Source organism: Phocoena phocoena, chromosome 13 (genome assembly GCF_963924675.1).
Source record: "Phocoena phocoena chromosome 13, mPhoPho1.1, whole genome shotgun sequence".
NCBI lineage: Eukaryota > Metazoa > Chordata > Mammalia > Artiodactyla > Phocoenidae > Phocoena > Phocoena phocoena.
Genome location: NC_089231.1, coordinates 43315264 through 43330770, shown reverse-complemented (window position 1 = coordinate 43330770; position 15507 = coordinate 43315264). Strand labels below are relative to the sequence as shown.

Below are 15507 nucleotides of genomic sequence, written 5' to 3'. Positions count from 1 at the left end.
ATCTGGTCCTGGACTTTTGTTTGTAGGGAGTTTTTAAAATTACGGATGCTATTTCACTTCTAGTGATCTGTCTGTTCAAATTATCTATTTCTTCTTGATTCAGTTTTGGTGGGCTGTACGTTTCTAGAAACTTGTCCATTTCTTCTAGGTTGTTGAATTTGTTGGCATATAATTGTTCATAGTATTCTCTTATTTTGTATTTCTGTGGTATCAGTTATTTCTCCTTTCTTATTTTGTATATTTGGGTCCTCTTTCTTTTCTCCTTGGTGAGCCTAGCCAGAGGTTTGTCAGTTTTGTTTACCCCTCAAAGAACCAGCTCTTGTTTTTTTTGATTTTTTTCTATTGCTTTTTAAATCTCTATTTTATTTATGTCCTCTCTGATCTTTATTATTTCCTTCCTTCTCACTTTAGATTTTGTTTATTTTTTTTTCTAATTCTTTTAGGTGGTAGGTTAGGTTGTTTGAGATTTTTCCTGTTCTTTGCGGAAGGCATGTATCACTATGAACTTCTAAGAACTGCTTTTGCTGCATCCCATAGATTTTGTATGGTTGTGTTTTTATTTTCATTTGTCTCAAAGTATTTTTTGATTTCCTCTTTCATTTTGTTGTTCACCCACTGGTTTTTTAGTACCATGTTGTTGTCTCCATGTAATCATTTTTTTCTTATTTCTTTTCCTGTGGTTGATTTCTAGTTTCATGCCATTGTGGTCAGAAAAGAAACTTGAAATAATTTCTATACTCTTAAATTTGTTGAGGCTTGTTTTGTGCCCTTGTATGCGGTCAATCCTAGAAAATGTTCTGTGTGCATTTGAAAAGAATGTGTATTCTGGTTTTTTTCTGGATGTAATGTCCTAAAAGATATCAATTAAGTCTAACTGTTCTATTGTATCCTTTAGGATCTCTGCTGCCTTACTGATTTCTGTCTAGAAGATGTGTCTATTGATGTGAGTGGGGTGTTAAAGCCTTCTACTATTATTGTATTCCCATCAATTTCTCCCTTTATGTCTATTGGTATTTGTTTTATGTATTTGGATGCTCCTATATTGGGTGCATATATTTTGAGGATGTAATATCCTGTTCCTGTCTTGATTCCTTTATCACTGTATAGTGTCCTTCTTTATCTTTATGGCCTTTGTTTTAAAGTCTATTTTGTCTGACATGAGTAGTGAGACCCCCACTTTTCTGTCATTTCCATTTGCATGAGATATCTTTTTCCATCCCCTTTCAGTCTGTGTGTCCTTTGCCTTAAAGTGGATGTCTTTTTTATGTGTTGCCTACAATAAGCAGCATATTATAGGCTCTTGTTTTTTAATCCAACCTGCCATTCCCCTGTCTCTTGATTGGAGCATTTAGTCTACTGACAAAGTAATTATTAATAGATATCTATTTATTGCCATTTTAAACCTTGTTTTCCAGTTGATTTTGTATTTCTTCTTTGTCCCTTTCTTTTTCTTTTTGTGGTTTATGATTTCCTGTTATATTATGCTTGTGTTCTCTTCTTTTTGGTTTTTGTAAGTCGATTTTATGTGTTGATTCGTGGTTACCTTGTTTTTCAAGTATTTTAACCCCTTCCTATCTACTTGCTTTTAGACTGGTAGTCATATAGGCTCAAACACATTCCAAAAAAAAACAAACAAAAAAGTCTACATTTTATTACTCTCCTCTCCCACATTTTATGATTTTGATGTCCTCTTTTACATCTTCATATTTATCCTTTTGCTTTTCATTGTGGCTGTCATCACTTTCACAAAAATCTTTTTGATTTTTAAAAAAATCCATCTACTGGCTTATTAAGTGATTTACTTTCCAATTGCGATTTTCTCTTTCCTATACCTTCTTGCTTCTCTTCCATTTAGAGAAGACCTTTCAATATTTCTTTTAGGATAGGTTTAGTATTGCTGTATTCTTTTAGTTTTTGCTTGTCTGAGAAATTCTTTCTCTCTCCTTCTATTCTAAATGATAATCTTGCTAGGTAGCGTATCCTAGGTTGCAGATTTGTCCCTTTCAGAACTTTGACTATATCTTGCCATTCCCTTCTGTCCTGCAAATGTTTCTATTGAGAAATTAGCTGACAGCCTTATGGGGGGGGTTCCCTTGTAATTAACTCTTTGTTTTTCTGTTGCTGCCTTTAGAATCCTCTCTTTAACTTTTGCCATTTCTATTATAATATGGCTTGGTGTAGGTCTGTTTGGGTTCACCTTGTTTGGGACCCTCTGTGCTTCCTGTACCCGGATATCTGTTTCCTTCTTTAGGTTCGGGAAGTTTTCAGCCATAATTTCTTCAAACACATTTTTGAACCCCTTTTCTCTTTCTTCTTCTGGGATCCCTATTATGTGTAGATTGGCATGCTTTATATTATCCCATAGGGTTCTTATTTTGCTTTCATTTTTTTTCCCCCCCAATTTGGCCTTCTGTGTTCTGATTGGATGATTTCCATTATTCTATCTTCCAGAACACTTATTCTTTCTTCTGCATTATTCAATCTGCTATTCATCGCCTTTAGCTCAGTCAGTTTTCATCTCAGCAAATGAGTTTTCTAATTTTTCCTGGCTCCTCTTTTATAGTTTCTAGTTCCTTTTTACAGCAATCTGCATTCCTATTGATAGCCCTTCTTAATTCCTTCAGTATTTCCATGATCTCCTTTTAAACTTGGTGTCTATTAGGCTGAAGAGGTCTGTTTCATTGTTTGTTCTTTCAAGGGAATTCTCTTCATCTTTTAATTGGGAGTGTTTCCTCTGCTTCTTAATTTTATTTATATTTCTCTTACTCTATGAATTTAGGAGAAACAATTATCTACTGTGGTCTTGGAGGGCTATTTTTATGTGGGAGCATCCTTTGTAGCCTGGGTTCGTGTTTTTGGTGCAAGGCTGTTTTTAGTATGCATGTCCTGCCGCCTCTTACCTCAGTGTTTGCTGGTTGTAGAGTAGAATTAATTCTTATAGCTCAATTCTTAAGAATCAGTTCTCTCGGTTTTTAAACAATACATTTTTATGACTTTTTCTTAATTTGGGTAGTCTTGTGAGGGCCCTCATTCTGTAGGGTGGACACATCCAGGTGTGACACCTGGTAGCACCATGACCTAGCCTCGCCATGCCTAATGGAATTAGTCAAGGCAACTTCTCAGCTTTAGTATTTCTAGAGACGTTTTCCTAGGAATTTCAGTTTCTTGACACATATTTGCAGCCTTAGAACCACATGTGGCTTTTTCAATAGGTACTCTATAGTTCTACAAAACCCCCAAATCCCCCATGAAAGGATTACATATTATTGGGGCCCACAGGATGCTGAGCATTTCTGTAGCTCTTTTCTTGGTTTGTCATGATTACAATTTTGGCTCCACAGGTAGGTAACTATAACACATAACATCTAGCTTATCAAGCAGACATTTTAAAAGCCAGATGAAAAGAATGTTTTGCTACTTTTCAAGCCTGTTAGGATGCACTTTTGGAATGCGGGGATGACTGTCCCCTGCCTGTGTGCCAGGCTCTCTGCTGGTCTGTCTGTGGAGGTAGGTATCCTTGTCCCCATCAGCTTCCACGACTCTCTGGAGAGGCCTTACACCTTAGGCAAGGAAGGACAGGGGAAATAACCTCCAAAAAATTATTTTCTATCTAACCCTAAAAAGAATGCATCCCATATTAAGTTACCGCTACTATTTATTGAATGCTTACTGAGTGCCAGGGAAAACTGCCAAGTACTTTGTATAATACAATAATGCAATGAAGACGCTGTTATTAACTGCCACAGGAACTGACTCAGAAAGTTAAATAGTTTGCCCAGGGTGTGAAGCTATGAAGCTACTAAGTGGCAGAGTGAGGACGCAAATCCACGTGTGGCTCTTAGACATGATGTTTCGTGCCTCTAATGACCCATCACATAGTGTGGCAGATCACTCCTCTCTGCTCCCGGTGAAATTCCACTGAGAAGGGAAATGAAGACTCTCAGGACGCTTGGTGTCCCCCTGCTATCTTCTCATCAGCTGCTCAGTCTGCAGATTCAGACTCCTGGATAGTGCAGTCTTTTCGGGCACCTACTGAACTAGGTGCAGTGTAGATCTGGATTAAATTCGCCCTTTATGTCTTATTTTTCTCAAACATCAATAAGACAGTGTGCTCCATTACAGGAACTTTATGTATGATGGACTTCAGCCTTATAACAATGAATGTATGCTACCACAATCCATCTTACAATTCAGTCCCTACACCCTGCTTCTCGTGTTGTCAATGTCAGGGGGCATCCTGTCAATCCCAAAGGTTAACAAATTCTTCATCCACACTGCAGGAAGACTTGCTTTAAACCAGTGGTTTCGACCTAGAGCTCCTTTTATGATTTTTCTTTCATGAATCTCAAGAATCACTGCCACGTTACCATCCAACCAAGAGTGAATGCACTTTTGTTTTTCTGTTACTAAAGACAGAGGACATGAATTTATCCCTGGGTTCTGGGGTCCTCAGGTTTGATACTACTGCACACATAGCTATAGAAGAGTTGTGATCCAGTAGTTTTGATACTGATTTGTAATTTACTGCATTGACCAGAAAAGTCTGAGTCAAACAAACATTCTATTTATAGATTTCATGCACTATCAAGCCTTCCCGTCACTGCTCTCCAAAATGGCATCTTCCAAAGAGGAAAAAAAAAACCACCAAAAAAAAGGCAGCTCTTGAAGACTGTCACTTGTAGAGTGTATCTGGGTAAATATTTTAGACATTATCAGCCAACAGCCAGAAAATTAAAATTATGGAATGAGGCCCACAATGTTACGAAATAGAGGATGTGTTTGGAACATATGAACCAATTAAGGATAACCCACTCAAGAGGAACTGTCAGGTCATTCTGATTTGAGGGCACTCTGCTCAATTTAAAAAAAATGAAAATGTCACCATTCAGTGAGCTGGGCAGCTCCCCAGCTTGGGCTCATCTGCAACAATTTCTCTTCTGTGCCTGGAACCAGGAGCTGTTTACTCTTCCCTGGGATGTTCCAGTTAGGGGGGGAATAGCCTCTTATTGTTGGGAAAGGTAAGTGGCAGTGTTTTGTGTTTAAAGAAAAAAAACCTTTGTATTTAACGATCTTTACAAAGGTACAGACTAGAGCATAATTCTAAGTAGCCACATCAAGTACAAAGTATATTAACAGGGCTGAACTGATTACTCCTCCACTGAGGATTTTCTCTTTGGCCCCATAGCCTAGTTTTCCATTTTAGCACATGGGTAGGACGGTGGTCAAGCATTAACCAGATGATGCCGGAACTGCAGCACACTGCTGGAAACATAGCAAGAATTACTGTTGAAGGAGAAAGATTTTTATCTCACTTACAGAAACAAAGACTGTCAAAATCTGCTGGAGAAAGAGCACAGATATTTGCTGTAACTTAGGACCCTGAAGTAGGGAGTGAAGAATAGAATAAGGAGAAAAGGCACAGGCTGACATACACTGTAGTGGAGCCACTGTCCCTCTAGATATTAACGTGACTGGGACACGGACTGTGGCAAAGCAGCGTTCATTTGCCAATTATCAGCTCTGCTTCCCTTTCTATGGCCTAGCTTTTTCCCAGGACCCACCCCACTGTCACTATCCAAAGAAGTTTAATTCTGTGGGAGCACTTGAATTTATGCCCCATTAAAGTTCCCTTTTGAAAGCTACAAGCTGAAGCCACATCTAACAATTATGACGTTCTCCGGATCCCACACACATCCTAAAACTGGAAAATTTGTTTCATGGTCACAGAACCAATAAAAAACATGACTTCATTTGAAATGCCTAATTCTTAAAAAAAGAAAATTAAGTAATTTCAGGTGTTTATAAAAAGTCTTTATGATTAGAGCATTCTATAAACACCGAATATGCTCTGAGAAGGTTCTCTTATGTCCTAAGAAATTACGGCTTAGACTGGAGGCCCACACCTTTTCTTCTGCTGTGAGATTTGCTTTTAGTTTCAAATTTAACTCTAACGTTTTTCTTTTAGTACGAGGGTCAAGATAGGGCCTCTTAATATTTGTGTTCTTACTCATCTTTCACTAGCCTCAGTGAAAACAATCACTGCCAGTTTCTTACCTCAAGACTTGGTTATGTAAATAACTGGGTGGGACCACCTTGGATGAGTCAATCAATCAGTCAACAAACAGGAGTCCCCGTTATGTGCCAGGTGGGACCAGAGTTCTATAGGAAAAGCTCATGTGGTCACATTCCTATTGAAGAGAAGGCTCCAAGCTTCAAGCAACATCACATACACAGGTAAGTTGAGACATCCCTAAAAATGCCTAAAGTACTTACTAGGAGTGTCCCCTCACCTTTTACCTGTTTTTTGGGGGAACACCATCTGACATGAATAAAAGAACCAAGGACTCTGACTCCACCAAGACTTCCCCCAAATATTCCACAACCCCTACTGGATATGGGGATCTCTGGGCTTGTGCCTTAAGATCCCTGGTAGATCTTGTAAGGAGCAGGGGAAAGTAGAGACCTGCAGTTTCTGGGGAGTTGTTATGTCCTGGAATAAACAGCTGGAGGTGGGTCTTCTCTCAGGAAAGCTTTGCAGCAATGAGGGCTCTGCATGGACAGCTATGTATGACGCCCAGCGCCAAGTGCTGCCTGGTGTCCAGAGCTGTCCGTGACCTGGTTCCAGCCTTGAAGACACCACTGCCCTTCATACTCCCTCTTCAACCCTATTCCACTCGCCCAGCAGAACTCTGCGTTTTCCCTCATCTGCCCTTGCCTTTGCTCAAGCCATTCTGTCTGGAACGCCCTTCTTTCCCATCTCTCTGCTCTTTCCATTCATGTATATACTCTCGGCTCATCTGAAATGTCATCTCCATGAAGGCTTCTCTTGCACAACTAGAAGTTCTTTTCTCCTCTGAACTCCCCCCATACATGACCTATGTATATTTCCCACATTTTAACTTGTATAGTAGTCCTCTCTTTTCACCTGTTACCTTCCCTACAAAAGGGGAAGTTGCTAGAGTCCAGGGTCATGATTTCAGTGGTCACTGATGGTGACTTTTCTAGTATCTAGCCCATGGTTTTGATACGAGGCTCTACACAGCCCTGTGTTTCCAGAGAGGTGTCCTGAGACCACCTGGTGGGGGCAGAGTAGACAGGGCCAAGGGGAGATCCCATCCCTCCAATCTGTCCTTCAGTCAGATGGGTTTTGATTGTAGTTCTTCTATTTATTGTGATCTGTATTAGTTTTCTTTTAAAGGATTCTGCTAGAGATAGAAAAAAAGGAAACCACTACCACAGATACTGTCAAATAAATGAACAGAATTACACTCTATGCCTCAAGCGCTTTCTCCCTTCAGATATAATGAAACCCAATGATCAAAAATGAGTCGTGAAGGTTCAGAGTGCCTGTCAATCAAAGAACATGGTCAAAACAGAGGGCTCTTTCTCCTGTCCTGTATGACCCTTTACATTAAAATCTGATAGACTCCTCCTCAGCTGAGTGAGTTACGTTTGAGGTGGTAAGCAAAACCGGGCTGGCACCTGTGTGTGTGTATGTGTGGTGTGTAAGTGAGCATCCCCATGATGCTTTGATCTCAATGTAACTGTGAGGAGAGTTACAAATGATGCTGATGTCTCTTGATCTCTCCTTCCCCCAAATAAATCCACTCCTCCTTCAGTCCGCATCAGCGGTAAGTGGCACTAATAATCCACTCTGCTGCTCAGGCTACAAATCTAGGAGTTTCTCCTGATTTCTCTCTTTCCTTCACTACCCACGTCCAATTTAATCAGTAAATACTGTTGGTTCCACCTCTGAAACATGATCCGAAGCAGCTCGTTTCTCCCTGCCATCTGCTGCTACCAACTGCTGTGGTTCAGGGTGTCATCATTTCATACCTGTTACCATACTCATCCCTCTTATCTGGTCTCCGCCTTCTGCTCTCCCCTCGCTGTTATCCCTTCTCTAGGCAGCATGTTTAAACCTCTCCTAATAAAAACTCTCCGAGAATTTCTCATCAAATGTAGAGTAAAACTCTAACTAACTCCCAAATGGTAAAAATAATCCAGCAAATATTTCTATTTCACTCCAAATTAAGCAAATTGTTCATTCTGATAATCTTCCATTGGGGAGTTTTCTTTAAGAAAGAAAATTAATTAGCAGATGACCGAGCAGAGAGATAGAAGGACCGGCACATCACCCAAAACCAGAAAGGACTTACGGCTTCAGATTTGGGAGGCACTGGAGGTGGAGGTAGGGCAATCTCTGAAGACTTCATTGCTGCTCCCAGAGTTCCGGGGACAGGAAGGGGAGAAGGTGCACATTTGGACCGGACAGAACCTCGAAACTGATCACATCTGCTCTTCTCGCTCAGGGAGCGAGTGAGAGGCGGATGGCTGGGCTTGCCTTCTTCCAGCCACAGCTCTTCATAAGGAAGTTCTGACTTCCCTGTGATGCCCACTGATTCTTCACTAGCTTCTGGGAAAAGGTAGTCGCTCCCACTATCACCCGAGTCCTGATAGGGCAGGATGTCATGGGGAAAGGGGGCCCACTCTCCCCCCAGGTCCCTGCAGCCGTGGAGGTTCACCTCACTGTTGCCATGGAGATTGTTGCCATACACACAGACGGAGAGCCGGTGGAAGGACTGGGTGAGCTCATCGCGAGCGTAGCTAAGGGAATTGGGAACATGGTTGTGGCCAGTGCACCGGCCCTTCTTGGGGCTCTTACAGTCCTCGTTCCAGTCGGTCTTCACATCGCGGACCGCCCGTGAATACTCATCGATGTCGAACTGTTCTTGGCAGATACCCAGCCAGTGATGGACCAGGGTTTCAGGCCATACTTCCCCCTTCACCAGGTGTTCTGGGAGGCTAAACTTGGGGACAGTCAAGTGCAAAGGGAAGTGCATGGGGAGGATCTTGTTGTTCCGCAGCACACAGCAAACCACCACTGTCTTGGTTTGGATGTTCACAAACTTGTAGCGGTGCCCCTCACGGATGAAGTGGAGGTCATACGGGTTCCTCGGTGGAGGGCTGGGCACGGTCACGTTCACGGGAAGTCTGGTTTTCTCCACAATGTTGCGGATGGTGTGCTCGCCCTCCTGCATCTGAAGTTCCAGGGGGCTTCGGGTGCTGAACCTGCCCTTGCACTGGAATGGGAGGCTGATGCTCTCGTTGGTCCGGTGATTCATGCAAATGAGGCACGGCATTTTGCCTTTTCCCAGCTTGCTGATGGAATTGAGCTTCCCAATCTTTTTGAAGATGGTGTTGAGTCGTGACTTCTCCTTGAAAGTCTTTGCATAAAGGATTTCTGCCTGGCCCATTAGAGTGAGTTCATCCCCCGTACAAAGGGTGATGTTGTAAACTTCGGTGTCTTCATTGCATTCACCTGAAGCAACCTACAATAGGATAAATCAAATTTTAGGGTAGTTGTCTTTAGTTTATTCACACAGAGAAGTAGCGAACATGCTGTTAAGACACACATGCATACACAAAGGAAAATGCTGTTTTATTTTAATACTAAATTTAGACAATCCATTTCTCCTGTAATATTTATGTGGTTAACAATATAACAAGATGCTGTTAGTTTAGACTTTTAAAAGCATTTTTTTTTTCTGAAGAAGAAGGTACCCTGTATTCATTTGTAACATTTTGGGAAATACAGAAGAAAAACACACAAAAAATAACACCCATGAACCTGATGCAGATACAGCCATGGTTAATGGTTTGATAAACATCCTTCTAGTTTCTTTTCCTACATATTCTACCATATGGATAATTATTTTGGGACATTAGTATTATCACTGTATCATTTTCAGTTATAAAAATGCTTTCATGAATATCACTGTAGAAAATTCTTTTTAAACTATTAAAATTCTAATTTTTTACCTTTAAAAATTTGCTAATTTTATTAAATGTTCTAAAATTGGGACAAAGGATTTAAAAAATGTCTTCTTTCTCCCCATTCTTTTATTTATTATGAAAACTATTCATATTCATTGGAAGAAATATTAGAAAATACAGATATAAAAATGAACAATTTCTACACAACTTGACCACTAAAGATAACCTGTTAACAATTTTATATAAACGGAAAGAAAAGACAGAGATAAGACGACGGAGTAGAAGATGTGAGCTCACTTCTTCTTACAAAAACAGCAAAATCACAGCTAACTGATGAACAACCATCGACAAAAAAACAAACCACTGGAATCTACCAGAAAAGACATTCTACATCCAAAGACAAAGAAGAAGCCACAATGAGATGGTAGGAGGGGGCACAACTGCAATAAAATCAAATCCCATACCTGCTGGGTGGGCGACCCACAAACTGGAAAATAACTGTACCACAGAAGTTCTCCCACAGGAGTGAAAGTTCTGAGCCCCATGTTAGGCTCCCCAGCCTGTGGGTCTGGCAACAGGAGGAGGAGCCCCTAAAGAATCTGGCTTTGAAGGCCAGTGGGGTTTGATCTCAGGAATTCCACAGGATTGGGGGAAACAGAGACTCCACTCTTGTAGGGTGCACACAAAGTCTCATGTGCATCAGGACCCAGGAAAAAAAGCAGTGACCTCATAAGAGCCTGGGCCAAATCTATCTGCTGTGGAGGGTCTCCTGCAGCAATGGGGGCAGCTTTGGCTCACTGCGGCAACAAAGACACTGGTGGCAGTAGTTATGGGGAGTACTAATTGGTGTGAGCCCTAGAGGAGGTGGCCATTTTCTCTCCAAGACCTGGACCCACTCAACAGCCTGTAGGCTCTAGTGCTGGGACACCTCAGGCCAAACAATCAACAGGGAGGGAACACAGCCCCATCCATCAAGAGACAGGCTGCTTAAAAGTCTCCCTGAGCATACAGCTGCCCACTAAACATGCCCCTTGACACAGCCCTGCCCAACAGACAAACAAGACCCAGCTGCACCCACCAGTGGGGAGGAACCAGTCCCTCCCCCCAGGAAGCCTGCACAAGACTCTTAGACAGCCTCATCCACCAGGGGGCAGACAGCAGAAGAACTACAACCCTGCAGCCTGCGGTAAGGAAACCACAATCATAGAAAGTTAGACAAAATGAGATGGCAGAGGAGTATGTCCCAGATGAAGGAACAAGATAAAACCCTAGAGAACAACTAAGTGAAGTGGAGATAGGCAATCTACCCAAAAAAGAATTTAGAGCAATGATAGTAAAGGTGATCCAAGATCTCAGAAAAAGGATGGAGGCACAGATTGAGAAGACAGAAGAAATGTTTAACAAAGACCTAGAAGAACTAAAGACCAAACAAACAGAGATGAACAACCCAAAAACTGAAATGAAAAATACACTGGAAGCAATCATTAGCAGAGTAACTGAGGCAGAAGAATGGATAAGTGAGCTGGAAGACAGAATGGCGGAAATCACTGCTGCAGAACAGAATAAAGAAAAAAAAATGAAAAGAAATGAGGACAGCCAAAGAGACCTCTCAGACAACATTAAACGCACCAATATTTGAATTATAGAGGTCCCAGAAGGAGAAGAGAGAGAGAAAATACCTGAGAAAATATTTGAAGAGATAATAGCTGAAAACTTCCCTAACATGGGAAAGGAAACAGTCCACCCAGGTAGAGGAAGTGCTGAGAGTCCCAGGCAGGATAAACCCAAGGAGGAACATGCTGAGACACACAATAATCAAATTGACAAAAATTAAAGACAAAGAAAAAATACTAAAAGCAACACAAGAAAAGCAACAAATAACATAGAAGGGAACTCCCATAAGGTTATCAACTGATTTCTCAGCAGAAACTCTGCAGGCCAGAAGGGAGAGGCATGATATATATATATATATATATATTTTTTTTTTTTTTGGCGGTACGCGGGCCTCTCACTGCTGTGGCCTCTCCCGCCGCAGAGCACAGGCTCCGGACGCGCAGGCCCAGCGGCCACGGCCCACGGGCCCAGCCGCTCCGCGGCACGTGGGATCCTCCCGGACCGGGGCACGAACCCGCGTCCCCTGCATCGGCAGGCGGACTCCCAACCACTGCGCCACCAGGGAAGCTGGAGGCATAATATATTTAAAGTAATGAAAAGGAAGAACCTACAACCAAGAATACTCTACCCAGCAAGGTTCTCATTCAGATTTGACAGAGAAATCAAAAGCTTTACAGACAAGAAAAAGCTAAGAGAATTCAAATTCAGCACCACCAGACCAGCTTTGCAACAAATGCTAAAAGAACTTCTCTAGGCAGAAAAGGCCACAACTACAAATAAGAAAATTATGGGAAAAGCTCAATGGTAAAGGCAAACATAAAGTAAAGGTAGGAAATCATCCACACACAAATATGATATCAAAACCAGCAATCATGGGGGACTTCCCTGGTGGCGCAGTGGATAAGACTCCGTGCTCTCAATGCAGGGGGCCGAGTTCGATCTCTGGTCAGGGAAGTAGATCCCACATGCGTGCTGCAACTAAGAGTTTGCATGCCACAACTAAGGAGCCCTTGTGCTGCAGCTAAGAAGCCCGCAAGCCACAACTAAGGATCCTGTGAGCTGCAAGTAAGGAGCCCACTGCTCCAACAAAGACCTGGAGCAACCAAGCTAATAAATAAATAAATATTTAAAAAACCCAGCAATCATGAGAAGAGGAGGGCATAATGCAGGATATTAGAAATGCATTTGAAATTAAAAGACCAGCAACTTAAAACAATCTTGTTTATATATAGGCTGCTATAACAAAAACTCATGGTAACAGCAAACCAAAAATCTACAATAGATACACACACAAAAAAGAATAAGGAATCCAAACACAACACTAAAGTTAGTCGTCAAATCACAAGAGAACAAAAGAGGAAGGGAAGAAAAAACACCTATAAAAACAAATCAAAAACAATTAGCAAAATGGCAATAAGAACATACATATTGATAATTACCTTAAATGTAAATGGATTAAATGCTCCAACCAAAAGACACAGACTGGCTAAATGGATACAAAACCAAGACCCGTATATATGGTGTATACAAGAGACCCACTTCAGATCTAGGACACACACAGGCTGAAAGTGATGGGATGGAAAAAGGTATTCCACACAAATGGAAATCAAAAGAAAGCTGGAGTAGCAATACTCATTATCAGACAAAACAGACTTTAAAATAAAGACTGTTATAAGAGACAAAGGAGGACACTACATAATGGTCAAGGGAATCAATCCAAGAAGATATAACAACTGTAAATATATATGCACCCAACATAGGAGCACCTCAATATATAAGGCAAATATTAACAGCCATAAAAGGAGTAATCGACAGTAATACATAGTGGAGGACTTTAACACCCTACTTTCATCAATGGACAGATCATCCAGACAGAAGATCAATAAGGAAACACAGGCCTTAAATGACACATTAGACTAGATGGACTTAACTGATATTTATAGAGCATTCCGTCCAAAAGCAGCAGAATTACAAATTCTTCTCAAGTGCATGTGGAACATTCCCCAGGATTAATCACATGCTGGGCCACAAAGTGAGTAAATTTAAGAAAACTGAAATCATATTAAGCATCTTTTACGATCACAACACTATGAGATTAGAAATCAACTACAAGAAAAAGACTATAAAAACACAAACAGATGGAGGCTAAACAATATGCTCCTAAACAACCAATGGATCACTGAAGAAATTAAAGAGGAAATCAAAAAATACCTAAAGACAAATGAAAACAAAAGCGTGACGATCCAAAACCTATGGGACTCAGCAAAAGCAGTTCTGAGAGGGAAGTTTACTGCAATATAATCTTACCTCAGGAAACAAGAAAAATCTCAAATAAATAATCTAACCTTACACCTAAAGCAACTAGAAAAATAAGAACAAACAAAACCCAAAGTTAGTAGATGGAAAGAAATCATAAAGATCAGAGCAGAAATAAGGATGAAGAAAAAGCAGAAAAGATCAATGAAACTAAAAGCTGGTTCTTTGAAAAGATAAACAAAGCTGATAAACCTTTAGCCACACTCATCAAGAAAAAAGAGGAGAGGACTCAAATCAATAAAATTAGATATGACGAAGGAGAAGTCACAACTGACACCACAGACATACAAAGGATCATGAAAGACTACCACATATGCCAATAAAATGGACAACCTACAAGAAATGGACAAATTCTTTGAAAGGTACAATCTCCCAAGACTGAACCAGGAAGAAACAGAAAATATGAACAGACCAATCACAAGTACTCAAATTAAAACTGTGATTAAAGAACTCCCAACGAACAAAAGTCCAGGACCAGATGACTTCACAGGTAAATTCCATCAAACATTCAGAGAACACCTATCTTTCTGAAAGTATTACAAAAACTTGCAGAGGAAGGAACGCTCCCAACTCATTCTGTGAGGCCACTATCACCCTGATACCAAAACCAGAAAAAGATACCACAAAAAAAGAAAATTACAGGCCAATATCACTGATGAACAGTCACAAAAACACTCAGCAAAATACTAGCTAACTAAATCCAACAATACTTTTTTTTTTTTTTGGAAGGCTTTCAGAACTAAAGTTTTTTTTTTTAATACATCTTTATTGGAGTATAATTGCTTCACAATGCTATTTTAGTTTCTGTTGTACAACAAAGTGAATCAGCCATGTGCATACATATATCCCCATACCCCCTCCCTCTTGAACCTCCCTCCCACCCTCTCTATCCTACCCCTCTACGTCATTGCAAAGCACCAAGCTGATCTCCCTGTGCTATGCTGTTGCTTCCCACTAGCTATCTATTTTACATTTGGTAGTGTATATATGTTGATGCTACTCTCACTTCACTGCAGCTTCCCCCTCCCTCATGTCCTCAAGTCCATTTTCTATGTCTACATCTTTATTCCTGCCCTGCCCCTAGGTTCATCAGTACCATTTTTTTTTTTTTTAAGATTCCATGTATATCTGTTAGCATATGGTATTTGTCTCTTTCTGACTTCCTTCACTCTCTATGACAGACTCTAGGTCCATCCACCTCACTACAAATAACTCAATTTCGTTTCTTTTTATGGCTGGGTAATATTGCATTGTATATATGTGCCACACCTTCTTTATCCATTCATCTGTCGATGGCCATTTAGGTTGCTTCCATGTCCTGGCTATTGTAAATAGAGCTGCAATGAACATTGTGGTACATGCCTCTTTTTGAATTACAGTTTTCTCAGGGTATGTGCCGAGTAGTGGGATTGCTGGGTCATGTGGTAGTTCAATTTTTTAGTTTTTTAAGGAACCACCATACTGTTCTCCATAGTGGTTGTATCAATTTACATTCCCACCAACAGTGCAGGAGGGTTCCCTTTCACTACACCTTTTCCAGCATTTATTGTTTCATTTTTTTGAAAATGGCCATTTTGTCAGGTGTGAGGTGATACCTCATTGTAGTTCTGATTTGCATTTCTCTAATAATTAGTGATGTTGAGCATCTTATGTGCCTCTTGGTCATGTGTATGCCTTTGGTGAAATGTCTATTTAGATCTTCCACTCATTTTTTAATTGGGTGGTTTCCAACAGTACTTTAAAAGGATCACACACCATGATCAAGTGGGATTTATCCCAGGGATGCAAGAATTTTTCAAT

The 15507-nt window shown here is 40.8% G+C and overlaps 1 protein-coding gene across 2 annotated transcripts in view; it reads right to left on the bottom strand.

Annotated features, from left to right (window-relative positions):
• GAREM1 (GRB2 associated regulator of MAPK1 subtype 1) overlaps nt 1-15507 on the bottom strand; it is a 202702-nt gene that overhangs the window by 13603 nt on the left and 173592 nt on the right. For both annotated transcript variants that reach the window (XM_065890160.1, XM_065890162.1), the window contains exon 4: nt 8160-9332. In XM_065890160.1, the coding sequence (XP_065746232.1) occupies nt 8160-9332 (1173 nt within the window). The remainder of the gene's footprint in view (nt 1-8159; nt 9333-15507) is intronic.